General features: G+C 50.9%; 15 protein-coding genes across 15 annotated transcripts; 10 read left to right on the forward strand and 5 right to left on the reverse strand.

Moving 5' to 3' along the window:
* Positions 1 to 1712: 1712 nt before the first annotated feature.
* M436DRAFT_77987 (DUF336-domain-containing protein) lies at positions 1713 to 2359 on the forward strand (the record flags this gene model as incomplete). The annotated part of the gene is made up of 3 exons (XM_013576998.1): positions 1713 to 1826; positions 1887 to 2133; positions 2187 to 2359. 3 exons carry the CDS (start codon positions 1713 to 1715, stop codon positions 2357 to 2359), a joined length of 534 nt encoding a protein of 177 aa, XP_013432452.1.
* A 1288-nt stretch (positions 2360 to 3647) lies between these two features.
* On the forward strand, positions 3648 to 4873 carry M436DRAFT_69300 (Metallo-hydrolase/oxidoreductase; the record flags this gene model as incomplete). Its single annotated transcript, XM_013576837.1, has 4 exons — positions 3648 to 3814; positions 3877 to 4404; positions 4462 to 4677; positions 4744 to 4873. 4 exons carry the CDS (start codon positions 3648 to 3650, stop codon positions 4871 to 4873), a joined length of 1041 nt encoding a protein of 346 aa, XP_013432291.1.
* Positions 4874 to 5561: 688 nt separating this feature from the next.
* Positions 5562 to 6001, reverse strand: M436DRAFT_69272 (ribosomal protein L38e; the record flags this gene model as incomplete). The annotated part of the gene is made up of 3 exons (XM_013576831.1): positions 5562 to 5620; positions 5726 to 5851; positions 5938 to 6001. The coding sequence occupies 3 exons, from the start codon at positions 5999 to 6001 to the stop codon at positions 5562 to 5564; spliced, it is 249 nt and encodes an 82-aa protein (XP_013432285.1).
* A 310-nt stretch (positions 6002 to 6311) lies between these two features.
* Positions 6312 to 6689, forward strand: M436DRAFT_69273 (uncharacterized protein; the record flags this gene model as incomplete). The annotated part of the gene is made up of 3 exons (XM_013576832.1): positions 6312 to 6347; positions 6405 to 6501; positions 6562 to 6689. The coding sequence occupies 3 exons, from the start codon at positions 6312 to 6314 to the stop codon at positions 6687 to 6689; spliced, it is 261 nt and encodes an 86-aa protein (XP_013432286.1).
* A 161-nt stretch (positions 6690 to 6850) lies between these two features.
* Positions 6851 to 8626, reverse strand: M436DRAFT_36856 (methionyl-tRNA synthetase; the record flags this gene model as incomplete). Its single annotated transcript, XM_013576481.1, has 1 exon — positions 6851 to 8626. One exon carries the CDS (start codon positions 8624 to 8626, stop codon positions 6851 to 6853), a length of 1776 nt encoding a protein of 591 aa, XP_013431935.1.
* A 143-nt stretch (positions 8627 to 8769) lies between these two features.
* Positions 8770 to 9342, forward strand: M436DRAFT_35938 (uncharacterized protein; the record flags this gene model as incomplete). The annotated part of the gene is made up of 2 exons (XM_013576301.1): positions 8770 to 8818; positions 8873 to 9342. The coding sequence occupies 2 exons, from the start codon at positions 8770 to 8772 to the stop codon at positions 9340 to 9342; spliced, it is 519 nt and encodes a 172-aa protein (XP_013431755.1).
* A 2529-nt stretch (positions 9343 to 11871) lies between these two features.
* Positions 11872 to 13746, forward strand: M436DRAFT_37184 (uncharacterized protein; the record flags this gene model as incomplete). Its single annotated transcript, XM_013576547.1, has 1 exon — positions 11872 to 13746. One exon carries the CDS (start codon positions 11872 to 11874, stop codon positions 13744 to 13746), a length of 1875 nt encoding a protein of 624 aa, XP_013432001.1.
* A 659-nt stretch (positions 13747 to 14405) lies between these two features.
* On the forward strand, positions 14406 to 15073 carry M436DRAFT_69301 (uncharacterized protein; the record flags this gene model as incomplete). Its single annotated transcript, XM_013576838.1, has 2 exons — positions 14406 to 14672; positions 14732 to 15073. The coding sequence occupies 2 exons, from the start codon at positions 14406 to 14408 to the stop codon at positions 15071 to 15073; spliced, it is 609 nt and encodes a 202-aa protein (XP_013432292.1).
* A 607-nt stretch (positions 15074 to 15680) lies between these two features.
* Positions 15681 to 17235, forward strand: M436DRAFT_34975 (mevalonate kinase; the record flags this gene model as incomplete). The annotated part of the gene is made up of 2 exons (XM_013576137.1): positions 15681 to 15854; positions 15916 to 17235. 2 exons carry the CDS (start codon positions 15681 to 15683, stop codon positions 17233 to 17235), a joined length of 1494 nt encoding a protein of 497 aa, XP_013431591.1.
* A 289-nt stretch (positions 17236 to 17524) lies between these two features.
* On the forward strand, positions 17525 to 18573 carry M436DRAFT_77995 (CaaX farnesyltransferase alpha subunit; the record flags this gene model as incomplete). The annotated part of the gene is made up of 3 exons (XM_013576999.1): positions 17525 to 17742; positions 17806 to 18195; positions 18249 to 18573. The coding sequence occupies 3 exons, from the start codon at positions 17525 to 17527 to the stop codon at positions 18571 to 18573; spliced, it is 933 nt and encodes a 310-aa protein (XP_013432453.1).
* An 828-nt stretch (positions 18574 to 19401) lies between these two features.
* On the forward strand, positions 19402 to 19944 carry M436DRAFT_77996 (uncharacterized protein; the record flags this gene model as incomplete). The annotated part of the gene is made up of 2 exons (XM_013577000.1): positions 19402 to 19774; positions 19880 to 19944. 2 exons carry the CDS (start codon positions 19402 to 19404, stop codon positions 19942 to 19944), a joined length of 438 nt encoding a protein of 145 aa, XP_013432454.1.
* A 615-nt stretch (positions 19945 to 20559) lies between these two features.
* Positions 20560 to 21859, reverse strand: M436DRAFT_69279 (14-3-3 protein epsilon; the record flags this gene model as incomplete). The annotated part of the gene is made up of 6 exons (XM_013576833.1): positions 20560 to 20904; positions 20963 to 21050; positions 21104 to 21378; positions 21513 to 21532; positions 21591 to 21633; positions 21848 to 21859. 6 exons carry the CDS (start codon positions 21857 to 21859, stop codon positions 20560 to 20562), a joined length of 783 nt encoding a protein of 260 aa, XP_013432287.1.
* Positions 21860 to 22439: 580 nt separating this feature from the next.
* On the reverse strand, positions 22440 to 23225 carry M436DRAFT_35075 (DUF1640-domain-containing protein; the record flags this gene model as incomplete). The annotated part of the gene is made up of 3 exons (XM_013576153.1): positions 22440 to 22497; positions 22560 to 22931; positions 22993 to 23225. 3 exons carry the CDS (start codon positions 23223 to 23225, stop codon positions 22440 to 22442), a joined length of 663 nt encoding a protein of 220 aa, XP_013431607.1.
* A 733-nt stretch (positions 23226 to 23958) lies between these two features.
* Positions 23959 to 25042, forward strand: M436DRAFT_77999 (tryptophan synthase beta subunit-like PLP-dependent enzyme; the record flags this gene model as incomplete). The annotated part of the gene is made up of 2 exons (XM_013577001.1): positions 23959 to 24038; positions 24091 to 25042. 2 exons carry the CDS (start codon positions 23959 to 23961, stop codon positions 25040 to 25042), a joined length of 1032 nt encoding a protein of 343 aa, XP_013432455.1.
* A 1174-nt stretch (positions 25043 to 26216) lies between these two features.
* On the reverse strand, positions 26217 to 26583 carry M436DRAFT_36318 (uncharacterized protein; the record flags this gene model as incomplete). The annotated part of the gene is made up of 2 exons (XM_013576369.1): positions 26217 to 26342; positions 26410 to 26583. Coding segments are annotated over 2 exons (300 nt in total), but the record flags the coding sequence as incomplete, so codon positions are not given.
* Between the last annotated feature and the right edge of the window lie 251 nt (positions 26584 to 26834).

Raw genomic sequence — 26834 nt, forward strand, 5'->3', positions numbered from 1 at the left:
ATCGTGACTTCCCTGAGAATCTCTAGTTGCGCAATATTCTCTAACATGGCGAATGCACAACATGGACAGACCAGAATCTGTCACAACCTTCAACACCGCGTTTATGCTTGCGGATTCTCGATACCTATGTTATTGACATCGGATGTCATTCTCCTTGGCGACAAAATACATCGATGCTAAGACTTCTGGAACACTTCTGCAGAGACTACTCCTACCTCCGCTAGTAAGTTGTTCAATAGATGGTCACGCCTTCCATCGCAATCCAGGGGGGTGGCTTACATTGAGCGGGTTATCCACTCAGGAGAGATGTGGCCACAGCCCAAGAATCACGCCGACCACTTGGAGCTCTAGACACCCATGATTTGTTATGGATTGGATTGCTCACCGATACTACAGGCCGAACCTCTTTGAGCAAAAGTTAAAGCTGCGAACCGAAGATTCACTACCAAACCTCTGTGTCGAGTATGCAAGATATCACTACCGCTCGTTCTTCCCATGACTCGGTCTCGATCAGAATCGATTGGCAAAGAATCATGGACGTCGTCCCCAAACGACGGACATATGAGCAAGCCATGGTATCGACTCGTGCGTAAGAAGCAAAAGTCGCAGTGCCCGTGAAGAGCCCGGCACAATGATCACGGCAGTTACACTTGAGATCAAGGGGCCGCGATCGTTGTCAGCTAGGCAAGATTCTTCCAGCATCTGCATCTGATTCCAAGGATTCAAGTGCGAGATTAAGACAACTTGTCATATCTTTCGAGTATGATTCTAACAGCTAACCCAGGCCATTAGCTACCTCCAAACGATAACAGAGCTTTCGTTATGGAGGAGATGCTCGGATATGCCGAGGATTCAAGACGGCAGAGCTTCGGATCGCGGCATGCACGGCCAGCGTTCCAACTGTTTCGTAACCGGGAGGCTCTGAGCCGAAGACTATTTTAACGTCTTTATCCACTCGTGCTCGTTCACTATTGAGAGTCTGAACACGGCACTGAGCGTCGTGTGGTGTAGTAGTCGAACATGTGCTTCGAGCGGACATCACTTCATCTCAGGCTAACAACGAAGATGCCTCTACCAACCACGTGAGATCGCTTGCGTATCCTCATCCGGTCGAGGCCCATATATTAGAGCTTCACCACATGCACGCGCGGTCCATACGAAATTCACTTATAGTGCAAGCTCCAGTCAGCGAACGATCTTTCGTTAGCCAATGTGCGCCACGGCACTAGTTTTGATGACTACATCGACCCAGATCATCAACTTCCGACCACAACAGGGTCTTGGATGCCATGACTCGCGGCTGAAACGCAAAGGATTCCACGCTGCGATGCCTTGCTTACCCGCGCGGATGCCCTCGAGAGTGGTATGGCCGCGTAAAGGCTTTCGCTTGGGGGTATTGCGAAACTAATGATCTTCCTAAGCCATCGCTGTCAAGGACATTAAGAGTTAATCAAACACTCGAAATAACACCGCTCCCGCTGCTGAGGCAAACCGTCTAACAGCCGGGAGTTCCAGACTACAATTCACCACCCTGCCTTGGCAGTCGAAGAAAATCATATACTGCCTAAGTACAAAAGACGTTATTCCCCATCGCATTGGGGCATTGCTTTTTTCCATATTCCCCACATCCAAGGATCTAAGCACGCACTTATTACATCTTCTACAACTTCCGGTATTGTTCATCTGATCATCACACATCACCAATATACAACATGGCCGTCATCAAGTCTTTCCTCACTCTCACCCTGCTCTTGGGCTCAACTCTCGGTGCTTGTGCTGCCGGCAACAAGACTGCTACCAATGGCGTTGGAAGCACGCCCGCACAAGTCAGCATTGATGATGATCCAGTATATCGTTGAAAATTTCGGCTGACTCTCCCATGACAGAGACATGTCATTTCAATCGACCAGGCTGACAGCCTCATTGCTGCTGCCGTGAAGGAAGCCAACTCTGTCATCCCTGAGAACATTGCCATTGTTGACCCCAGTGGCTTGTTGGTCGCTTTCCACCGCATGGACAATGCTTTCCCTGGCAGTATTGACATTTCGATCAAGAAGGCCCGCACTGTCGTCCTCTTCAACGGTGCCTACTCAACAGCGGACCTGACTGCCGCCGCTCAAGGTCCCCTTTATGGTTCGTACACCCTGTCTGAGATCCTAATCGCATCAGCTAATCGGCCACTACAGGTGTTGAGGAGACCAACGGTGGTCTTGTTGTTTTCGGTGGTGGTCTTCCCATCTACAAGGACGACTACCTCATTGGTGGTATTGGTGTCAGTGGTGGCTCCGTCGACCAGGATGTCCAGGTCGTCAAGGCTGCCATTGACTGGTTCAGCAACTCAACCCTGTCGGGCTACTAGACCTGGATCTTTATGGTCCCAAAAGTCTTCTCTTCTCCTCAAGCGATTGGAGCCGGGTCTTGTAATGTCCCTCAACGCCCGTGTCGTTTCTTCGAATACCCTTGTCGCGAATAATATATGTCTTCGAAACCGAGCTTAATCACTCTTCAATCTTCTCGTTGTTCTCGCACGTGGATAGTGAGAGGTTGCGTGTTCCGGAAACGAGAAAAGCTTGTTGTGCGTATCTGCATCTGCTGGAGATCCCAGGTCTCATATTTCTACCACTGACTGAAACCCACATTGACACTGGATGAGGACTATGATCGATTGGGACTTTGAACACGCGTAAACACTTATCGGCTGGCAAGGCGTCTAGGGCTGGAAAGCAAGGTTGATTGACCGCTTTTTGCGCCATGACTACCGATTGACCGATTACACGATTAGGGCTTCTCAAGCCTATATAGCAGGACCGAACTATGCACGTTACGAGGCTTGTCAAGATCCTCTGGAGCGAACTAGTTCATCGAAGGCTTTGATGAGAGTCGGGTTCAGAACTGTTTTGAAGCTTACTAGGTAATTGACATATGAAGATATAAACAGTAAATGCCTGGAACCAAGAGACCATTGACCCAAACTTTTTGTGCTAGGCTCTTTTGCTGGTATGTGTTTGGTTGTCCTGTTACAACTACTGTCAATCCAAAAAGTAAAATGATGTTCTGATCTCTTGGGCAATTCCCTCTTGCGTCGTGGTTTCCGATTTTATCACTAGATCGATATTTCTGGCAACACTAATCGCAATGAAGAGACACAGAACCCTCTTCAGCAAAGGTCTTTAGTTCTTGATTACTTTAAAGCTAGTCATGGCTCACAGCGTGTGATGATACTTGACGTCGAGCGAGTTGCCATTTTCGAAATGCGACTTGAACACGGTCCGGGTCACACAGTCAACATAAAGTTATGTTCAAGAGTCAAGACGACTACCTCCACACCACTCAGGCACTGGGAAACTCTAAGCTCTTTTGTTACGATATTGACTGCACCGCTCATGATCGAGTCAATGAACTATGAGAAAAGATATCGACGAGCTGAGATCCCAATGATTGACAAAACCCCGCAGTGCCCGCACTATGCGTGCATGACAGCAGTGACGTGATATTGTCGACATTGATATTTGGCCCTTGGGTGAAGAAGGAGTGAACTCCTGCTCCTGCTCCTGATCTCCCTTTCTTTCCATCTGTTTACACACCAAATGTCTTTTGATACCAACACCCTGTTCTCATCGCAAACGACAAACGATTCCAAAGCAAGCATGACGAAGAATCTGGTCCTCGATCCCTCTCACGCGGAGGCACCTACTCGCGACCACCAGAATTACCCTAGCAGTCTGCCGGAAGCAAAAGAGACGAGACTACACCCTACCAATGCAGGTGGAGAGAATGCAAGTTTGTACTTTGTTGGCACTGCGACCACGATATTGTGAGACCTCTAAACCAGAAGATGTGATCTCCCCAGAGGTAGATGGCTTATACATGTTGTAGAGAATGGGAAGGCATCCGTCTCATGACCGATCCCAACTTCCTACACGCCGGAGACCACGTTCATCTCGGCCCTGGCGTAACCGGAACCAGACAAACAAACCCAGCACTCGACTTGCACGAACTCCCTCGCATCGATGCAGTCCTGCTATCCCACTACCACGCCGACCACTTTGACGAAAAAGTAGAGGCATCGTTACGTCGCTCTTTACCCATCATCACCACTCCTCACGCCAAAGATCACTTGACCTCCAAAGGCGAAGACGAGTCTTTCAGCAAAGTCTACGATCTAGATTTCTTCCAGAGTATGTTTGTGGATATTCGGAAGTCTGGGACTACGCATGAGGCCACGAGCAAGAAAGTACCGGCTGTGAAGGTCACGGGTATGCCTGGTAAACATGTGCCGCAGGGACTGTTGAGTAAAGCCAATGATTTACTTGGTGCTGTGCCTCCCACCAATGGTTGGATGTTGGAATTGGGGTATAAAGAGGGCAATGGCAGTTCGACTGACAGCTTCAAGAATGGATACAGGTTTGATCTGACCCCTCCCGAGATCCTTCGAACGACACACTAATGCGTGTGATCTAGAATATACATTTCTGGCGACACACTTCTTGTCGACGAACTCAAAGAAATCCCAGAGCGATACAAGGGTCAAAACATCGATCTCATGTTGATTCATCTAGGCGGCACGACCATCCCTTCACCAAAACTGCCAATGTTGATGGTAACAATGGATGCAAAGCAAGGAATTGAGCTTGTGAGGATGATCAACCCTGACTTGACTATCCCCATCCACTACGAGTGAGTTTCCTGTCTGATTTGTCTGAGCTTAGAGGGAGGAGATTGCTGATCAATGTGCACGAACAGTGATTACGATGTGTTCTTGGATCCCCTCGAGAACTTCAAGAAGGAGATTGAGGAGGCGGGATTGAGTCAGAAGGTTGTGTACCTGGATCGTAAGGACCAGTATAAGTTTGCTGTGCAGCAGGGACAGTGATTGCAAGCGGCCTGAGGACAAACTCAAAGTCTGTCCAACTTGGTGGAGGGTCGTGGCCGACGAGCCAGATGATAGCTTTGCAAATTCAAAAGAGGATGATATCAAACTCATCCAAACCAAAACTCCACTCAACATGCCACGAAACAAGGGAAATGCCATTGAAAAGGGTGAGTGCCACGGCAGATTATCTTTGCCACACATGTAGACGTGTGGGAAGAAAAGTAGCAAGAGAGGGAGAGGGTGAGAAAGAAGAAGAGATGCATACTTGGCCGTTGCTCGGAAAGAAACTTGTGTCATGTTATGTTCTACGCAGAAGAACCTTGAGCATGGTAGAGCACCGTGTATTGTTGCAATGGAAATGTTCCCCGTGTGTGTCGCAGCTTTTGATGACCTTGAAGCCTGCAATCCTTCTCTTGTTTCTTCTCTGCTCTCGCCTTAATTCATACTCGACAGAGGATAGCCGCTTGTGATATCTTTCTTTGTGCATCTCTTGCTTGAATCGGATTGTCCCTCTCCGTTGATAATCACACATTCTTTACATAACAACGTTGGATGTCGTTCTTCGCATGGGCGCATTGGTCGGTGAAGTGAATGGGGCAGATGAAATCGTGGATTTTATTCGTTTGTTTTGGTCGCTTCAAAAAAGAGTTTTTGCGTTGTTTTATTGACACATTGTTGCTCTTTGCGTTTACTTGGCGACGTGCTTGCCCTTCTCGTTCTTCTTGGGGGTCTCGGAGATGGTAAGACCTGTGGATATCGCATCTCGTTAGCCAAATTGTGCGCTTCCAGTGAGTTTGTGTCGCCTATTTCGAGTGGGTGACAATCGATGGAGAGGCGTAGAGTTGCGCGTACCAGGGGGAAGAGACTGCTTCAGCTTCTCGGCCTTGTCCTGGTCCTTGAGGACAAGGGTGTAGAGGTAGCGGTTGCAGCGGACCTTGAACTTGATCTGCTGGGCAGAGGTCTTCTTGATGCGAGCAGCTGTAGGGGGAATCCAAAAATCAGTCTTGGCGTTCATTTTTCGGCCGTGTTTCTCTAGCTCAAAAGACTCCAGGGTAAAAACACACAGGAAGCGTCCTTGCGGCGGCAGATCTCGATGAACTGCTTGATGTCGGTGACTTGGGAAGGCATGTTGGCGGTGTTTGAGACGACGTGTGGTATGCGTTACTGGGCAGTGAGGTCCTCAGTCGTGCTTTCTGTGGGATGCTACTAAGCGAGCTTGCCTGTGCCAAGACTTTTGGCCTGCTTGCGTCGTGAGCGGAAGGGGAGGACGCGGCTACGCTTTGACCTCCTCCATTCATCGACCAAAGGACAGAACATCGAGATGTGAATTAGGCAGACAGAATAACCAGATACTTCTACCTAGCTACCTACCCGTGAGACTCGCTTGATTGCTTTCTTTGTGCTTCTCGTTATAAAGACATAATCAAAGTCAGACGTCATGCCTACTCAACTCGACAGAGCACTCAACTCAAAGGTTCAGAATGCTCGTAATACTGAACAAACTACCATCTCGCTAACATACTCCTCCCAGAACCTCTTCTTTGCCTTCACCGGACTCGTTGCCGCGTCTGCAGCATGGTCCATCTTTGGAGGCGACATCTTTCCTCAACAGCCTGATCCCACTGGTGGTAAGTCTCACACCCTATTATGATACCGAGACTGGAGAAACTAAACATGATCAATCACAGAACCTGAGGATTGGACCCATGAGGAATTGACCAGATGGCTGAACCGCAGAAACCTCATGGCTAGCAGTACATCATCCAAGGAGGAGTTGATGGCTAGAGTAAAGGCCAACATGCGTGCCCCTCAGTAAAGCCTTGTTATCATCTCAGCACGGCAAAAGGGAAGAGAGGCTTGGGTACGAGGGTGGGAGGTTGGAGACGGATGAAGATCTGTCATGACTGCTACGAAACTATGATACAACTATCTTACATCGCAACACCCGTGGTGAAGCTGTCCGCTGAAATATGTGAATTACGAATCACTCATCAGAGGTGCAAAGAGCACACCAGCTTGTCCTTTGCCGATAGGTACTCGAGACACACCATAGTCCTTGTCTACACCGAAGTGGGCATCTGTGAATCCTCTCCTGTCGTCCGCTACACCAAGCATATCGAGCAATTGCTTGGCCTTTGCGGGCATAACCGGCTGGAGCAGAATTCCAGCAAGTCGCAGCACCTCAGTGTTCAGGAAGATGATATAGTCCATCAGCTGCTCAGCCTCCTCCTTCGACGAAGTATTGAGCACCCATTCTCCTTTTTTGAGCTTGGAAGCAATATCCCATGGGGCTTGTGCCTGTAAGAAAGCGTTTGCCGCATAAATATGATCCATCAAATCTTTCAGAGCAAGGTTGGGTCGAAGAGCGTCCATGCGTTTGTTTATGACTGAAGGGAATTCCTCAAGTAACACTTCGAACGCGCGAATCGAGGGTTGCTGCTCGGAAAAGTGCGAAACAGATTGACGACCTTCACCAGCAAATCTTTCCACAGCACGTCTGACGTCCCAACCTTTTCCGCGGGTGATTCTGGAAGCCAAGTTTCCCAGACCTCCTTGAAGACCCTTCTTATAGCGTTCGATGATATAGATATTATCGTAGTCTGCATCATTGTCGATGCCACCATCATGAATCATGTAGTAGCGCATAGTGTCGGTACCAAAGCGGTCAAGGGCGAAGAAGGGATTTACGACATTGCCGGTACTTTTGGCCATCTTTTGCTTACCAAGAGTCCAATGAGCGTGTGTAAGGAAGCGCTTTGGCAGAGGTAGATCAAGAGCCATGAGGAAGGCAGGCCAGTAGATACAGTGGAAGCGCAGGATGTCCTTGCCGATGATTTGCACATCAGCGGGCCAGCCACCAATGTGTTCAGAACCTGGAGCCCAGGGATACCCAGCAGCGGTAGCGTAGTTGATCAAAGCATCTAACCAGACATAGATGGTCTGCGTGGGATCGGTGGGTACGCGGATGCCCCAGGTCAACCTTGTGGATGGACGGGAGATGGACAGATCTTCGAGACCGGCTGTGACTGCAGACACAACCTCCTTCATCTTGACATGAGGAGTGATCCATTCGGGATTCTCGGTGTAGTATGCAAGAAGTTTGTCACGGAAAGCGGATAGCCGGAAGTGATAGTTGATCTCGGATGTCCACTCGACTTCTTTACCCGTCTCGATGGATGCCATGACCTTTCTTCCGGTAGGAGGATCCAAGACGAGATGGACCTGAGATTCTGGGTAGAAGGTCTCATCACTAACCGAGTACCAGCCTTCGTGCTTGGATTGGTAGATGTAGCCTCTCTCGTTCAACAAGTGCCAGGCGTACTCGACAGCTTCTTTGTGTGCAGGATCAGTGGTCCGGATAAAGTGATCGTTGCTGAGCTCAGCTCTCTTGGCCAGATTCTTGAAGATGTCGGCACCTTTGTCACAGAAAGGCTTTGGATCACTTCCGGCTTTTGCTGAGGCTTGCTGGATCTTCATGCCGTGCTCATCTGTACCGGTCAGAAGAACAGCCTTTCTTCCCTTGAGCAGCTGCCATCTCTTCAGAACATCTGCGAGGAGCATTGTGTATAGATGACCGGCATGAGGGGCGGCATTGACATAGAAGATGGGAGTGGTGACATAGTACGGCTTGGAATCATCTGTTGTTGACGGCGTCGCCAGAGAGCGAACATGGCCAAGACGAGGCACACGTATCGAGCATGGCGATTGCGGACGCCAGGAGCGTGAACCGAATGATCGTAACAGAGGAGTCATTGAGAGAATGCGCCGGTCGAGAAAGGCAGTCGCCAAACATTTGTCCTTGCTGGCCCAAGCTCCTCTCCATTCCTCACTTTTGCATGTGATAGCGACAGTATTTTGATCCCCTCACCTCTTGCAACACCGCACCGCAACACAAGATGGCTGCCGCACTTGGAGAGGATGTTCTTGTCCGCGTCTCGGCGAATGGTATGCAGCAGCCATGTTTACGCGACACGCCTGCCCCTGCTAACAAGATCACAGCTGCCGAAACCTTCACCGACGCATACTATGTCGCCCTGACCAGCGCTCGCGGCTCTCTGCCCGACTACTACGTACCCAAGACCGTCCTCCCGTCTGGAAAACTTCTGCCCCAGATCTCCTACAATGGAACCGTCGTCTCAGACCCCGATGACTTCTCCAACACCTACACGACTCAAATGCCCTATACCTTCTTCGAGATCCAGTCCGTCAACGCCCACGTCCTGAACCCAGCACTCGCCCCTCTGGACAAGGCAGCAAAGCCAAAGGAGCAAGAGCTGAACATGAGCATCCTTGTCCAGGTCAGCGGTTACGTACGGTTGATCGAGCGCAAGGAGGGTCCAATGCGCGCCTTCTCCGACACCCTGGTTCTGGTGCCCAACAAGGAAGAGGCCGGCGCAAAGGGCAAGGGAAAGACTGGTGAAGGCAAGAGCTGGCTCATCCAGAACCAGAACTTCAGATTTGTCGTTTGATCAGAGACACAAACTGTCATGAGCACCCTGTCCTGTTCGACATCTCACCGTCCTACCGATTTGCAACATCCAACACCTTCATCGAATCATCGGAAGCCAGCGGCAATACCCTGGGAATACACTTTGAGAAATGCTCTCGTACAGTATTCCAATTCATCTCGATCTTCGTCCCTGCCTACCAGAAAAAGCGAATCGAACGGTTTGGTTCTGTGGCTCGTCGCGATTGTAAGCCACTTCCATCACCAAGGCCAGAACTCTATGCGCCTGGATGACCCGCCTTTCTCCACACGGCATCTATTGATAATACGAGCCATCAGAGTTATTGAAAACTCTCCGTCCTATATAAATCAGACGGTTGTACCGGGCGGGAAGTAAACTTGCTATATAGAAGATTGTCAGATGTTGCTCCGATCAAAGTCTGCTGGTATATCACGATATGATGACAACGACTCAACAGCTGCTCACGTGCTTACTCGACTCAAATGATCAATTTAGTTCGTCCAGGATAGACATGCGATCTGCTCCACTTGTCTTGTGGTATAGGTGCTATGGCTGTTATGAGAGAGCTCTGGACTGTGGAGTATGTAAGACATCGTGCCTAGTTTCTCCAGAATATAAACAAAGATGGACATTGCATGTCATAGCACAGACTGCTACTCATTCGCGATGATCGAGTCGATTGTCATCCTCATCGTGATGATTTCTGTTGTTCTCGACAGCATTTCAGACGGGTTCTGGCACTTGGCTTTATACGTACTGCCGCCTAGAAGACAGGTACGACAGTCTAGCATGCAGCTGCTGACAAGGCTGAAGGTCAGTCAGAATTCAAGATCAAGGCAATGCAGAATAGGAGCAACGGCGCCACAACTCATCATGGTGACGCATTCAGAGTGAGATGGCTGTGATACAACATCTAGCGGCTGGAAAGATAGAAGCGAGTGCGGCAATGCGCAAATCTTTGTTTGCTGCAAGACGAACATCGATCGGTTGGAAACACTTGCCTGCATACCGTGCGAGGAAAGCATAGGCTGCGGCGATGGTGATCTCTACAAAAGATCCACATTGGTGGCCGCGACGTAGATGAAGAAGCAGGCGCAGTCGCGACTTCCCCTCGATCGAGTGCTTGAGATCTGCCAGAGCAAGGAAGAGCGACTTGACGTTCGTCAGGCCTGCCATGTTCCCATGGAGTCTGGCAAGAGCATGGTTAACCAACAAAGCAACGCATTAGTCAGTTGACAGGAGAACAGACCGTGCCCCCTGTCGCTGATCGGTCAAACGTATTAGAATCTGAACAAGATGGGTTCTCGGACAAGACCCTAACCTTGCACAGCCACATCCGTCTCCGCTTTTGGGACAAGCAGAAGCATCAGCAGCAGCATGGAGCCGACGGCGGCGGCTGGCATCGGCAAGCGAAAAGCCACGGACACGATTAGGATCGAGCGTGAGCAGAGAGAGTCGGAGAATTGCAAGAGAAGGCGGGTCGCTTGCAGAGTTTTGAGGCTGCAGCAGCATGCGCAACTAGACTTCTGTAACTGGGAGTTTGCTTGCAGCATGAATGCTGGACGTTGAATCAGCCTCGAAAAGGGTCGAGCGCAACAGGACAGAAGTCTGGTCAGCAGCAGGTTGCTTTAGTGCTGCTCGGGCAGGCAAGCGGTGCAAGCCTCAAAGGGCCAGATCCGATGGGCAGGGAGGAGGTTCAACATCCAAAGCTTGCTCGCGAGGTTCAACTTGTCAAGATCTGCGGCTGCGGTTTTCGCTGCGTCATTCGAGCTTGATCTCGAACCTTACAAGCCTTCCAGCTTTTGGCATTTCTGTTTGCCTCTGCTGTCATCAGCAACTACACCACTACTCACACACGTCGCGTCTCTGTTCGCGGCGTGGCAACGAGCTCTTGATCGCCACAAGCAACGAAAAGCATCTGCTGTTTCGCCTCTCTTCTGCCACAGCAAGGCGTCTGACTCTGACGTACGTCGAGCAGCCACCGCGAGTCTTTGGCAGCACCAGCAGTACCGGCTCACATCTTTAGCTGCGCCATCGCGCCGGGCCATCGCGCTGTCCGAGCATTCTTGATCGCTTTCCAGTTCTCCACCCTACAGCACGAGTACATCCTTCTTTCCTGGTTTCACGCTCTAGTAACAACGCTGCTACATTTCTGCTCCCGTCAACGCCAAATCATCGCGTCGTTTTACCACCGCTTCGGCTGTATTAACGTCGCCGGCTTCCACCCGCAGACTCAGTATTTACGCCACAGTTTAATCCACGCTTGATGGTCGAGACTGTTTCTACCCTACTCGTCCCACCTTTCTCGACAAAGATTCGCGCAGACTGATTTTGTTCTGGCGCGCAACTTTTCAACTCCATAGCGGACCCTCTGCAGGTTCGCATATCACCGCCACTTTGACCGGCACATCACGTATGTGTGGCTTGTTCTTTTTTTTTTCTTATTTCTTTTTGATCATCCCTGTCATGGTGAACGGTGGCTGACGTGCGCACAGTCGACTGCTAACCCGCTTACGCCGAGTCGAATGCATGTATTCCTCGATGGCCACACGAGTTAGATCAGACAGTCCCCAGGTCGAACCCTTCCCTCCTCTTGAGGTGCCTCACACACCAACTTCGGCTCCTCAACCGGCCTTTGCCCTTTCCAAAGAATCTCAGCACCACAACTTGCTCAGGCCACACGCCCTGGAGTATACCGTTGCTTCACCAAAATCTCCGGCACGCTACTCGCCCAGACCTTTAACAGGCGCTGCTGCTCAAGCCGATGCCAGGCGACTGCAATCACAGCAGCAAAACCGAGAACCCAGTCAGACTAGCGCAAATCCCGCTGCTACTGCGTTGCATGCTCTCATGAACGGCCCTGCGGTTTCCAAGGCCTCAGACCTCTCTTCTCCAAATCACCCACCTACCAACCAAATGCGCAAACCGAGTACACACCTCACTGTGCCCGTCACAACGACAGCCGAGGCTTCCCAACCTAGTCCAGTGAGCCTGAGAAGTTTCGGCGACATGGACGCTGTTTCACCCAATGGCGCAACGACCGCAACCGCTCACGAGCACGCCCGAGATCCACAACTGGTTGCCGAGCCCGCAGAAATGTCTAGCTTGGACTACCCAGAACCGACCCATGGATACAATCCAGCTACATCTTCTCATCCCTCACACAAATCGTTCACATACCCTGGTCCGGCATCTGTAGCAGCAGAGGCGGCCTCCGAAGGTCAGTCGAGAGCCTCTCCGTCGACCAAACGGCACAAGTGTCCGTATTGTGCGACTGATTTCACCCGTCACCACAATCTCAAAAGTCATTTGCTTACCCACAGCCAAGAAAAACCATATGTTTGCCAAACATGTCAATCACGTTTCAGAAGGCTGCACGACCTCAAACGCCATACCAAGTTGCACACAGGCGAGAGACCACACATTTGCGACAAATGTGGCAGACGCTTCGCGCGCGGAGACGCCCTGGCCCGTCACAACAAAGGTCCTGGAGGTTGCGCGGGTCGGCGCTCTAGCTTTGGAGGCGATGATGATAGCAGAATGGGTGACGAGGGTATGGACGGCATGGAATACACCGATCATGGTGACAACGGTCACGATATGGATGATGATGACGATGACCCGCGTAGGGTGAGCGAGCCAAGTCGCAAGCGTGCTCATATCGAAGATTCGCACGACTCCAACAGATCGATTTATCGCCAACATTCTAGCACTTATCCACCACCCCTGGCTGCTCGCACGCATAGAGGCAATATGGGTCCCCCGAACCACCACATCCTACCATCATCTAGCTCTGTAACGTCTCCTGGCGAGATATCTAACGTCAACTCAACGAGCAGCATGGGCATGAACCCATATTCACACCCGACGGTAGTGCTCGGAGAGGGTGGTATTTCTCATTCACCTAAACCGCTTTCTCCCAAGCAACACGATCAACACCGTCTCAGCATAGCTGAAGCCACCAGCGCTATGCGTAACAGGTCACCTAGTCTGACACAGATCCAGCAAGCACACAACGCGCGAGCTGGACAGGCTACACCACCTGCTTCTCATCAGCTTTCACAACACAACCAACTTCCTTCATTGGCCGGTCTGGCTTCTGGTCATTCAATGAGACTGCCTATCCAATCAACAACACACAATTCGATGCACAACAACATCAACAACATGCAATCTGCACCCTTGCATGGATCGAATCCAGGAAGCCTGTCGAGCCATGGACACAGTTCAGGAGGCAGCATAAGGGAGATCATTGGTGACAGCACCAACGACATCTGGAACTATGTTAGAAATCTAGAACAGCGGTTCTCCCGTATGCAAGACGAATACGAGCTGCGCATATCACGCCTTCAGGAAGACTTGATAGCCATAAAGGGACACCTCAGCTTCCAGCAGCCACGCTGACGAGCGACACATCCTCTGGAATACGACGAATGACAAATAACACGTCCTCTAACGAACTTGAGCTGGGATGGCTTGAGGAAACTTAATGGTTACTCGAGCGCATCTTCAGCTTTTCTTTCTTCTTTTTTCTTTTTATACCCGAACACATCTTTCAAGATGTGATGTTATTCCTGTTATAGGTGACTGGAGCGTTTTGAGACAAGATGATGGGCGTTTGCAAGCATGTAGCATGGGGGTCGCTGGATTGCTGTTCGCAAGGTACGAAGCTACTCGCTTTGTGTTTGAATGCTACAGAAAGCGACAGAGTGCTTCTTAGTTGCATTAGCTTACTGCCTCATCTCGGTACGACCTCGCGTTTGACCATAGAGCTCCTTAGCATGAATAAAGCAAAATGACATTACTAGTCGCAAAACAAGCTGTCCATTCATCGATAGATGCGACAATCAATTCTCAACGTTTGCATTCCACTCAGGTACAAACAGCAATGGTGCACAACATTCCACCCGAATCTCCGAGACAACAGCGCAGAAGTGCAAACAAGCAGGCAGACATTTGTCGTTTGCGCCCTCTCTTGTCGACAACACCAATACTTGCTTGTAAGACAACACCGATACTCGTGTGCGTTTGATTTTCTGGAGATTCACGCTCTCGCAACAGAGATGGGCCTCTTCACGAGAAAAAAGGTCGACGGCGAGGTCGGCACAGATATGCCAACCAGCGACACCACGGCGTCTGGTACTACGAACGGCAAGACAGGAATAAGCAGATTTGGCAGACGTCGCAAGGATGCTACTGTCATGCCAGCATCTCGCTCTGCCACTGCTGGAGCTGTTTCCCACAAAGCCATGCGTCTTGTACAGCTCCTGCTAGCCATTTTGATTCTTGGACTCATAGCCTATGCTGTCAACATCTACCAGGCCACATTCGTGAGTGAATGTTTGATGGAAGGTGTTTGAACTAGAGATAAACTGACAAGATATCGTAGTTGCAATCTGCATACATACCTGCACTGGTGGCTGCTATACTAACCATTCTAGCCACCATCCCTTTGGCTTTCTTGTCACGCCCGCCTGGTCTGTCCTCGCATCGTCTCTCTGCTGGATCGGTCGACTTGTTCTTTGCACTGTTCTGGCTGGCCATCATGGCTGAGCTTGCCGCGTACAGTGATGTGGCAGCGCCTAGGTCTCTCTCATACTATACTGGTGGCTTCGATCAACAGACGAATGGCAACGCTGAGTATGCGGCCTACAACGGCACCATCAGCAAACTCAAGACAGCATGGGCGTGTGGAGCTGCGGCAGCTGCGTTTGCTGGAGTCGAATTGTGAGTAAGCGTACCAGATGAATACTCGACTATTGCTAATGAGCAGTAGTGTCTTGTTTCTCGTGAGTGCATTGCTGCCTCTACGTGGACACTTTGTTGGACCTGTCACTGGCAGCGACAGTGCCGGTGTGCCTACCAACCACCACGGATCTGGCTTGCACAGTGGGTATGAACCAGCATTCGAGATGCAGACGAGGAATGCTGGTCACACGGGCCCCACGAGTCCAGTGAGTCCTGCTGTGCATACGAGCAACACAGATGGATCTGTTGTCGACAGAGCAAACATGATCTGAGAACGAGTAATGGTCTGATGTCGAAGGGCCAGCGGTTGTTCAGGAGATTGGCAGCAATGAGGATTGCGGGGCGTAGGTAGATCTGCGGGCTTATGCAGGTCCTGAGTGCATGTTATGCAAAAAGTGGGCTGAGGGAGGAAGCGGTTGTGGGGAGACTTGATTGCAATGCGCGCCCTGTCATTCGCCAATTCTAAATAATAGTCAAACTCCCTTTGTCTCTCGATTGCCATGTCCATCTCGAGTCTCGACAGACTATGAACAATGACAGTCACCAATGGAAGCTCTGAAGTGCGCAATGGCGCAAAACCCTCGGTAACAATGGCCAACGGACACAATGGCACCCACTCGTCCAGCAGCGACGAAGACTCTCCAGCTAGCGACCCTCGCCCAGCATACAAACGCAAGATGTCGACACCCTTGGCTCCTCCCTTTATGGTCTCGGCTCCTGGAAAGGTCATTGTCTACGGCGAGCATGCCGTCGTCCACGGAAAGGTAGCAAGCACCTCTGCGACAACCACTTTCACTGCGCCGACACAGCTGACCCCCTGAACAGGCTGCTATGGCTGCTGCCATCTCGCTGCGATCCTACATGCTCGTCACCACTCTCTCCAAGTCACGCCGAACAATCACTCTGCGCTTCCGCGACATCGACCTCAACCACACCTGGGACATTGACTCTCTACCCTGGGATGCCTTCTCCCATCCCGATCGCAAGAAGCGCTACTACGACCTCGTCACCCAACTCGACCCCGACCTCGTCGAAGCCATGAAACCTCACATCCTCAATGTCTCTCCCCACATTGCACTCGAAAATCAAAAGATCCACCAGGCCGCAGCCTCGTCCTTCCTCTACCTCTTCCTTTCTCTCGGCAACAAGTCTTCGCCTGCCACCATTTACACTTTACGTTCTACGATACCCATCGGCGCCGGTCTCGGTTCCAGCGCCAGCATTTCTGTTTGCATAGCTACTTCTCTTTTAATCCAGGCTCGCGCCCTTTCTGGCCCCCACCCCGATCAGATGCCCGAGGAGGCTGAGAAACAGATAGAGAGGATCAACCAATGGTCCTTTGTGGGTGAGATGCTCATCCACGGCAATCCTTCAGGCGTGGACAATACAGTTGCTTCTGGCGGCAAGGCAGTCCTGTTCAAACGTGCAGACTATGCGAAACCACCGCTGGTCTTGCCTCTGCGCAACTTCCCTGAACTACCTCTACTCCTGGTGGACACGAAACAAGCAAAGAGCACTGCTGCAGAGGTCGCAAAGGTGGCCCGATTAAAGAAGACGCAACCCAAGATCGCCAACCATATTCTGGACGCGATCGACAATGTCACCGAATCCGCACACGCCTTGATCACCAGCCCAGACTTTGACCCCAAGGACCCTTCAGCACTCACACAACTCGGAGAACTGGTGTCGATAAACCATGGACTTCTGGTCAGTCTAGGAGTCTCACATCCCAAGCTCGAGCGATTGCGCGAGCTCGTAGATACAGCAGGGGCAGGTTGGACCAAACTCACTGGCGCGGGCGGCGGTGGCTGTGCTTTCACCCTGCTCAAACCAGATTTACCTCAAGTTGGCGAAGACATGCCTGTGGCGGAGACAGCAAATTCACAAGCAGAGACACTAAAAAGACTCGAGAAAGATCTCCTGAAGGAGGGCTTTGAAAAGTACGAAACGACACTTGGAGGTGATGGCGTTGGTGTGCTATGGCCCGCTGTGCTTGACAATGGAAGCGACGAACTTGGAGGCGAGGAGATTGACGGAGACAAGTTTGAAGCAGTCGAGGGTCGTGAGGGTGTCGAGAAACTCGTTGGTGTCACGGGCGGCATTCACGGTGGTGCACGAGAAGGCTGGAAGTTTTGGAGGATATGATCAAAGCAGACGTCGAGACCTTTGTACAAACATGATTATGATGTATCCATTCCCCCCAGCGTATCCAGTCGAAAGTTGTGTGGTCACATTCAAAAGGGGACAGGGTGGGCGTTCACGACTTGGTATTGTTCTCTGATGCTGCACGCATGTGGCCTTGGCGTACCCCGTTGTTAGACAATGACGCTTTTGATGTTTGGCTCGACCCATTAAATAATTGACCGCACCTTTCTCTTGCGCCGCCCTCACTCTCCAAACAACATATTTCCGCGCGGAAGCTCACACAACAATCATGGGCAAATACTCAGACGACACAACATGGGATGACATCGTGCCTCTCCCTCAAGACGACGGCGGACCCAACCCCCTCGCCGCAATCGCATACACAGACGAGTACTCGGAAGCAATGTCCTACCTACGCGCCATCATGGCCAAGAACGAGATGAGCGAGCGAGCTCTGAGCCTCACCGAGGACATCATCGACATGAACGCCGCCCACTACACCGTCTGGTTCGTGACAGTCCACCTTTCCTGCATCGACCACCTCAGCTAACATCCTTCGTCTCTCCATAGGCTCTACCGCTCCGAAATCCTCAAAGCCCTCGACTCGGACCTCTCGCAAGAACTGGACTGGCTCAACGAAACCGCCCTCGCACACCAAAAAAACTACCAAATCTGGCACCATCGCCAATTAGTCGTCGACCGCTTGAACTCTTGCGCCGGCGAAGCAGAATTTATATCTCAAATGTTTGACCTCGACGCAAAAAACTATCACGTATGGAGTTATAGACAATGGTTGGTGCGAAGATTCAACCTTTGGGACGAGGGAGAATTGGAAGCGACGGAGAAACTGATTGATGAGGACGTGAGAAATAACTCGGCGTGGAATCATCGGTTTTTTCTCGTTTCTGGGGGTGAGGAGCCAAAGGTTGGGGACAAGGCTGTGGTGGATAGAGAGATTGAGTAAGTCACAGAGCCCCATGGTCCCAGAACAGGAGAACTGACAACAACAACAGATTCGCCCACAAAGCAATCCACAAAGCACCCCAAAACCAATCCCCCTGGAACTACCTCCGCGGCATCCTCTCCGCCGCCAACCTCCCCATTTCCTCTCAGCTGGACTTTGTCAACAAATTCGCAACTGTGGACTCTGAACACGAGAATGCTGTGAAATCCAGCCATGCATTGGATTTGCTGGCGGAGATTTATGCTGTGGAGAAGAGTAACAGAGAGAAAGCTGTCAAAGCTTATGATTTGTTGGCTAGCAAATACGATCCGATCAGAGCTAATTATTGGGCGTATCTGAAGGGCCAGTTGGGGCAGGAGCAGGCGGTTGCTTGATGAGGTTTGAAGATGCAGGTGCGGTGATGCGATTTGTTACTCGGTGTCTCTAGGTCAGTTGCATGTGGTAGCGCATGTTGCTTCTTTTTCTCTTTTCCAATTCATGATACCCAGCATGGGCGGTTTATCTCTTATCTTGCGTTCTTCAGTGGTGAATGATTGTCTATTTCTCGCCATCTGCACCTTTGAGTCAAGGTGCTCATTGCGTATGTTATGTAGACACTAAAAATGCCACCGTTGCACTCGTCGATGACATTCTCGTTCACACGTCATGGATAGAGAAGCAAACCAGCATCAGGAGAGAATCACTTATGCACGCGTTTCCCACCAGACAAGACCATACCTACATCACCTGCACAATTCCGCAACTCGTAACGCTGGAATCCCCAACCAGCTCTTCTCTCAAAGAACGACAAAGAGTTCCTCTGTATCCTCAACCCTCGCAAAGAACAAGAAGAAGAAAGGAGCAAACAGACATTGTTTCTTTCACGTATCATCTAATCCTTTGTTTGCTTTGTTGCTTTGAGCATTTTTGGTTTATATCAACAAGTCCCCCTTGTCCCACTCTCTGGATCTCCCTACTCATCCACCAGGTAAAGGAACTGTTTGACCGTATACATCTCGTTTCACTTCCAAGACGAAGAGATCTTCCTCGGGCTAGGAGATTCTTTCCGTCTAGTAACGCAAGAAGCGAGAGGTAGAGAGAGATCAACGATTCTTCTTCCAAGTATACCCGACATTCCAGCTCTTCTTCTTTCGGTGAGTTCAATCGCTGTTTCCAAACAAAACACACCTTTTCAGACCATCAGTCGAGCGAGCCAGCAAACGATGCGTTCGCACCTCCGTCTCCAACTCCCCTCTTTCTCAGACTTGAACCTCGACTTCAGCTCCTCCTCCTCCTCCTCCTCTTCCGCCCTCTTTGCCCTCTCCATCCCTGCCCTCTCCCGCTGCTCCTCCACTTCTTCCTCTTCCTCTTCCTCCTCCTCTGCACCTCTCACCTGCCCCCCTACACCCATAGTCTCCCAAATCCTCTCTTCATGGCACAAATACGAATGGAACAACAGCAGTGACGCTCTGACTTCATGGCTCAACGCTCGATGGAAGAAGTCAGGATATGCGATCGATGCCCGCACCGTAAACTTCCTCATCAAATTGCATGGTTGTACTGAGGCTCAGATGGGGTTGGGTGATGGTCTGGATGGTAAGTTTGTTAGACCGCTGAGGGTGCAAAGTGTGGAAGGGGTGAATTTTTGTGGGTTGTTAGAGTGAAATGGTGTTTTTTTCTTCTCTGATACGAGTAACCCAGCCTTTATGCCTTACAATGTTGGTTTCTTACTCTTTGTTGCACTCAATTGGATTCATGATCCGTGACTCTTCGATGTTTGTTTTCCCTGTAGGACGTTCATCTACCATACGGCTGGTTTACGCGGATGGCTGACTATCGATTTCTTCATGCCGAGTTGTGCTGTCTTAAAAATCTTCATTCTGTCAGCAAACTACACTACAAGTCATGAAGGTTTAGGCAATGAGCAAGATCAAAGTCATCAGTAACAGTTCGATGCCGCAAACAAAGCAACGTCAGCGTCACAGAAAACAAAGAAACCATAAATGTTGGAACCGTTGATTTGGCGCTTCACGAGCGACTCGGGAGATGAAAGGAATGACGTAAAAGGGAATACAGTAAAAACAACCAAAAGGGGTATTTCAGCGCAGTCAAAGGGAACGGCGAGCATCATGGCAACGAGCACATTTTACTGAGGTGAGCCGAAATGGAAAGAGAATATCGTGGAGAGTATAGGGATTGGGTAGAGAAAAAATGTCAAATCGGCTAGTGTATTCGTCAAGCTGCAACGCATTTTGGGGAATCAATTCATTTCGACGCTCAGTAGTGCTCCAGACCAGACGGCACGCTCCAAGCCAGAGGGCGTCTGTGCGAAAAAAGACGTGAAACGGTCAAGTGGATTTCGTGATAGTCGAGTGGTCTCTTTACGAGGCCTCGGCCTTGGGCTCCTCGACAGACTCGGTGGTCTTGGACTCCTCGGTCTTGGGGGCCTCGGAGGCGGCGGCGGGCTCTTGCTCGTTACCGTCGGACGAGGTCCAGAGGGTAAGGTTGTCACGGAGGAGCTGCATGATGAGGGTGCTGTCGCGGTAAGACTCCTCTGAGAGCGAGTCGAGCTCGGCAATGGCGTCGTCGAAGGCCTGCTTGGCGAGGTGGCATGCGCGGTCGGGCGAGTTCAGAATCTCGTAGTAGAAGACGGAGAAGTTGAGAGCGAGACCGAGGCGGATGGGGTGAGTAGGGGTGAGCTCAGTCTGGGCGACGTCGGTGGCGCTCTGGGAGGAACAGGTCAGCACGGGTCGACGGCAGCGATATGACAGGACAGGTGAATACCTTGTAGGCCTCGTGGGCAGCGGTGGCAGCAGTCTTGCGCTTGTCGCCGGAAGCGAACTCGGCAAGGTAACGGTGGTAGTCACCCTTCCTACAAAGTTGTCAGAAAAATGGCTTGTAATCAATGATGTAATGTCAACACACATCTTGTGGTAGAAGACCTTGCTCTCGCCAGACTCGGCCTTGGGGATCAAGGAGTCGTCGAGGACGTCGAGGACATCCTGGCAGACCTTCTCGAGCTCGGTCTCGATCTTCTGGCGGTAGTCGCGGATGATGGTAACGTGCTTGTCGGAGCCCTTCTGCTCCTCCTTCTGCTCGATCGAGGAGATGATGCGCCACGAGGCACGTCTGGTACCGACAACGTTCTTGTAGGCGACGGAAAGGAGGTTGCGCTCGTCAACGGTGAGTTCACCACCGATCTGGTTGTTGTTGTTGTTAGTGGCTGCGAGGACCGACGTCTAGATCGGGATCAAGTACCTTGGCGACTTCCTGTTATGGCGAATCCATGGTCAGTAAAGTAATGACGGAGAGAGGGTGTGGTGCATGTGCGAACCTTCATGTAGGTAACCATCTCTGTTGGTCATGGTTAGCATGTGAACACGCGATCTGGGCATGTTTTGGATCAACGTACCATCGTAACGCTCGGCCTGCTCGCACAGTCTGGCGAGGAAGGTCTTGCTGGGTGGATGTTAGATGGTCTGCTCGGTCACGGCTGCGTTGTTTCGGTTCCTGGATACCTTTCACGCTGTAGTGGTAGGAAAAAGTCAGCGATCTGTCTATCAGTGGAGGCATCGGGTCGCGGATCCGAGTGAGGGGGCTCAAGCGGTTCTGTTGGGCTTTGCTGGCTGCGCATCGGGAGGGCACAAAATAGCGGGATAGACGACTTACTTCGGTGGCCATTGTGGATTGTGTGTGGGATGGGAGTAGATGTGTGTGGATTGAGGCGGTGAGAGAGTTGGGCGGCGGAGGATGTGTCTTGAGAAAGGTTGAAGCTGCTTGTTTAGAAGAGCAGCGCTGCGGCCGCCCACATGCGATCACATGACGACCCTGAACTGCCCTGAGCTTCGCAAGACGAGTACCCCTCATCATCATTAAAATTGCAAAGGACTCAGCACTACTCGCTCCGAGAATACCCTCTCAGCATAGCCTCTGCTTGCTACGAGCCCTTGGTTGCGCCCGAGACCCTTGTTTGCACGAGCCCGACGTCTTCAATCTCCAGCTTCTGCTAGTTCTAGTCGATTCCGGCTCTTCAAAGGGGTATATACTGATAATCTCGAGAGCGACCACGCTTGTCTATTCAAATGTCCTCAATCTCCCTGACATCTTCTCATCATATCCTTCCGAACGCCCCCCTGTCCCTCCCTGACAAATGACATAGGAAAACTAACAAGTTGCCCGATTTGGCTTCCAGAAATCTACTCGTCTATGACGTGGTACAACAAATGAAACAAAGAGATCAACTTTCTTGCTCTTGGAGCCGCTACATGAGCAGACGCCACACACCGAGAATAATGGCGGCAGTACCCGTCGTCACACCCCTAGAATCCCAATGTTAGCAGTAGCCCCGTTTGTCGTCAATGCGTTTGGACTTGAAACGTACATCAGCCATTGTAGCGTCGAGAACTTGACTTGTTCCAGGCGTTCTCTCAGAACTGCTGCTTCTTGTTCAATCCTGGTCTCGGTCTCCTTGATTTTGAGATCTTGCGAGTTCGCCTCTTCTCTGATCCTGCCCTTTTCCAGGTTGAGGTCTAACCTCACTGATGCTTGTGTACGCTGCACTTCGTCACGTAGTCTCGAGTTGAGTTTGGCCAGGTCGTTGGTCAGACGCTCGTGTGATGCGCGGGTCAGGGATGATTCAGTCGAGTCGGCCGAGAGCAGCTCGGAGCGAAGTTTGGCAAAGTCGACCTTCTGTGTATATGTAGCCTTCTCTTGGTCTTCGCGAAGTACCATTGTCCGCGTGAGGTTTTGGATGCTGTGATAGAGTGCCTGGTCAGTTCTACCCCCTTACAGTGCAGGCATTCGTTTTCATGTACCTCTCTTCAACGACATCGCTCAAGACCTTCATCATGGCCACGGCCTGCTCCTCGGTGAAGCCCTCATCTTTTAGCCTTTGCACAAACTTGAGTGTGTCAAAGTGGTGGTCTCTGTTGCGTAGGGTGGTGGCTGAGAAGTTTCGCCTGGGCTGGACTGCTGCTTGTCCGAATGCAATGCGACCAGTGGAAGCCAAGTGCTGTGCTTCTGAGAGTGCTCGTGTGGTGTAATTCATCGAGGCTGAGGGTAGCATTGAGGCGTGGATACGGGCGGCGGCGGCATGAAACGGAGACTGAGCATGCTGAGACCATGACAGCCTGGGCAGAAGGAATCGCGGAATGTATGTCGATGAGGCGGCCATGGTCTTGTTCGGTAGTTTTCGAGATTTAGTTGTCAAGGAGAGACGAAACAAAGGAGAGTTTGTTGTCGCAACGACCTGTGGAGGGGTCGCAACGTCCTGAAACGAGCGTCCTTGGTCCGGCCAGTCGGCTCCAGTAGCCCCATAACGCCTTTCCCAACCACCGAGCATTGACAGTCACACAGCCTGCTTGACAGCACAACTTGACATCTTATGGGTTATCCGCTTCAGACGACAGCTTCATGGTGGGATCATGTCTAGAGTGTATATAGTAGGTTCGTTCATATCACTGAACTCGTCGTTCTCCAACGTCCGAGAAGACCTTCAAGTATGCTAGTACCAGACTGCTTGGTTCATGCTGGAGAAGCCCATCTGACAGGAGCGATTGCATAAGAACGGCAATCCTTGAGACAAAGCGTGGCTGTTTCCTATATCGTTCTATACAGCTGCAACGATAAAGAGGACATCCGCCCTTCTTTTGACATTGAAGGGCGTCGCATTTAGCCGAGGCTCCTCAACGACAGCTGGTCCTTTTATGTATCTCTCATCAACAAGCAATCTGAATACCTTCCTTGTACACAGCAAAATTGATCCGTCGACCATTGCAACCATGTCACCCTCGAACACCAAGAATCCTTGGGTGAAGACCCCTTTGATAGAATCCACAACGCTCTCAAAAGCGGCAGGCTGGTAGGTCTCTAAGAACATCCTTGCTCGGATTGAGAGAGTAACACAAGAACAGCAGAATATTCCTCAAACTCGAGAACCTACAGCTCTCCGGCTCTTTCAAAGCACGAGGAATAGGTCACCTCACCCAATGCGCTCTCTCTGAATCTCAAACCCCTTCGTCTACCCACTTCTACTGCTCATCAGGAGGAAACGCCGGTCTCGCCGCTGTCCACAGTGCTGTGAAGTTAGAACGGCCAGTCACGATCGTGGTCCCGATAACCACCAAACCTATGATGATGGCAAAGATGGAAGCAGCAGGCGCAACAGCAGTAATCCAGCATGGAGCAAGTTGGCAGGAAGCAGATGACCATCTCCGAAACATAGTCATCAAAGAAGCGGAACAGGCGGGCGAAGAATGCGTGTATATCCCTCCTTTCGATCACCCCAAGATTTGGACCGGACATTCTTCAATGGTTGATGAAATCCACGAGCAGCTTGTTGAGATGACTGGAGACCCCGATGCACAGCCAGAGGTTTTGGCCTGTAGCGTGGGAGGTGGAGGCCTCTTCAACGGTATCATGGAAGGTGCTCGCAGGCACTCTTATAACAACACCAAGATACTGGCTGTTGAGACCAGAGGCGCGGATTCATTGGCCGAAAGTGTGAAACAGGGACAGCATATCACACTACCAGCGATAACTTCTCAAGCGACAACTCTGGGTGCGAAAAAGGTTTCGGCAAGGACATTCGAGTTGGCCATGGAGAGTCAACAGGTCAAGACATTGGTGCTGAGCGATGAGGAAGCTATGATGGGTGCGTGGCGGTTGGCGGAGGACGAGAGACTGTTGGTGGAACTGTCATGCAGCGTCACCGCGGCTTTGTGCTACGGAGGTCGCTTGAGCCAGGCTTTGCAGAGGAAGGTATCCAAGGATGACAAGGTTGTCATCATTGTGTGCGGTGGCAGTAATGTCAACATCGACATGGTCTCCCAGTGGAAGAAGGACTCGACGCATGTTGACGCATAGCCGTGTCTACATATATCAGACTATGATGATTATAGAGCTATAGAAACGCATGGTCTTTGTGACAGGAAGGGAGCATTCACTGACAGACGCGAAATCTTGGGCCCTCTATTGACCAGCTTACCACTTGGGAAGAATTGTGCATCGATAGTCGACAAAGAAACTTGTCAATATGTACTATGCTTATCGTGTTTCACATACGGTCTTTCGTGTTTGTGGTAACAGAACAACGGCCTCGTGTCCACAAACAATATCAGACTGTCATGGGTCAATGCTGCTGGGCTCATACGTCTTTGTCACTTTGTTGGCTACCAAGCGCTGTACTCCAACTCGTCCCTACGTGTTAGATAAATTCAGTAGGGTAATCTTGAGAACTAGGTACACTTGTGTGTTGTGCGCCATACCTTGAGCGTTATGTCCTTCTGCTTCTGGTTTTCCTCGCAACACAACAGCAGTGAGATCACAAGCGCTTTTAAACATACTCAAGAGATTTAAAGCATGGTTCTGACGAACAAATCAACATAAAAAGCATGCTCAGACAACGATGCTAGCGATGATGGGTCGGTAAAGTCGAGGACAGGGTGATATCCCAGACCCATATGACGGACAAAAACCCAAAACTAGAGCTGATGCACACACCACTAAGCTCGAGATCTGGAGGCCAAGGTAAGATAAGAAATGCTTTTGTCGATGGTGAGTACGAGGGGTGGGCATGGTTTGTTTCTAGTCCTTTTGTTTGGTGGATTGATTGTCTGGTTGGTTACTTTGCATGTCTTATGCGGATGAGCATGACAGCTCAGTCCCGGTAGTCTCGTCCCTCCTCGTTGACCTTTCAATGAGCCGACAGTGCTCTGGATGTCAAAGAGGCTGAAACGTGATGATAGTCAAACATATACATAAGAGAGCTCTGAACGAGGTGAAAACAGGTCGAGTGGAAACGACGCTCATGATTTAATTCATCGTGTTCGAGATATAAGTACAAGTCTGCTCCCCAGGAGCATCGAAGGGTATTTTGATAGTTTTCTGATCCTTCCGTGAAACTCCATCTGTCACCCAGAACAATCGGGGGAGATGCTAACAGTCCATCGTCGTGTGCAATATGTTTCGTGCGCGTAAATCGTTCATGCCCATGTTCTTGCGAAGCGAATCGGCAGGAAACTCAAAGAGGCAGAATAATCTATTTGCCCTTCTCGGTACCGTAGTGGGACTTGTTCCAAGCCTTATCGAATGGGCCAGGCTCGCCGGGACGCTGGGAGATCTGGTGCTCCTGGAAGTGTTCGCTGCGGATACCTGAGGGATTGGACTTGGGTTAGGACAGTTGTGTCAGTTTTGGGGGGAGCTTTTGGGGGAGTTGAACCTTTGGGATTTACCTGGTTCTCTTGTGTGTTCTTGCTGTCACCACGGGGAGTGGCAGCGCCGGGAGTGTGGACGTCTGAGCCGCCTCCTGCTGACCAACGTTCGCCAATGTTCTTTGTGCCTTGGGTCTCGAAGGGGTTGCTGTAGTTGGAGAATCCTGTTAGTAGGGGTTTGAGGATGATTGAAAGTGTTGTTGAATGTGGAGAGCAAGCCAATCACTGAGCCATGCTCTTTACATCCCCTGAGCACTCTTGCGGAAGAGACTTTCGCTCAAAAGGTATTGGAGAGAGAGAGAGAGGGAGGGAAAGCGTACGTAGTCTTAGCGCCGAAAGTAGGGACGAAGAAAGAACCGACGATGACACCGCCGAGGATGACCAGGTTACGAGGACGGCTCCAGAAAGACATTGTTGATGTGAGTGTGAGGTGTAGTAGAGCGACT

This window comes from Aureobasidium namibiae, assembly GCF_000721765.1.
Source record: "Aureobasidium namibiae CBS 147.97 unplaced genomic scaffold scaffold_1, whole genome shotgun sequence".
NCBI lineage: Eukaryota > Fungi > Ascomycota > Dothideomycetes > Dothideales > Saccotheciaceae > Aureobasidium > Aureobasidium namibiae.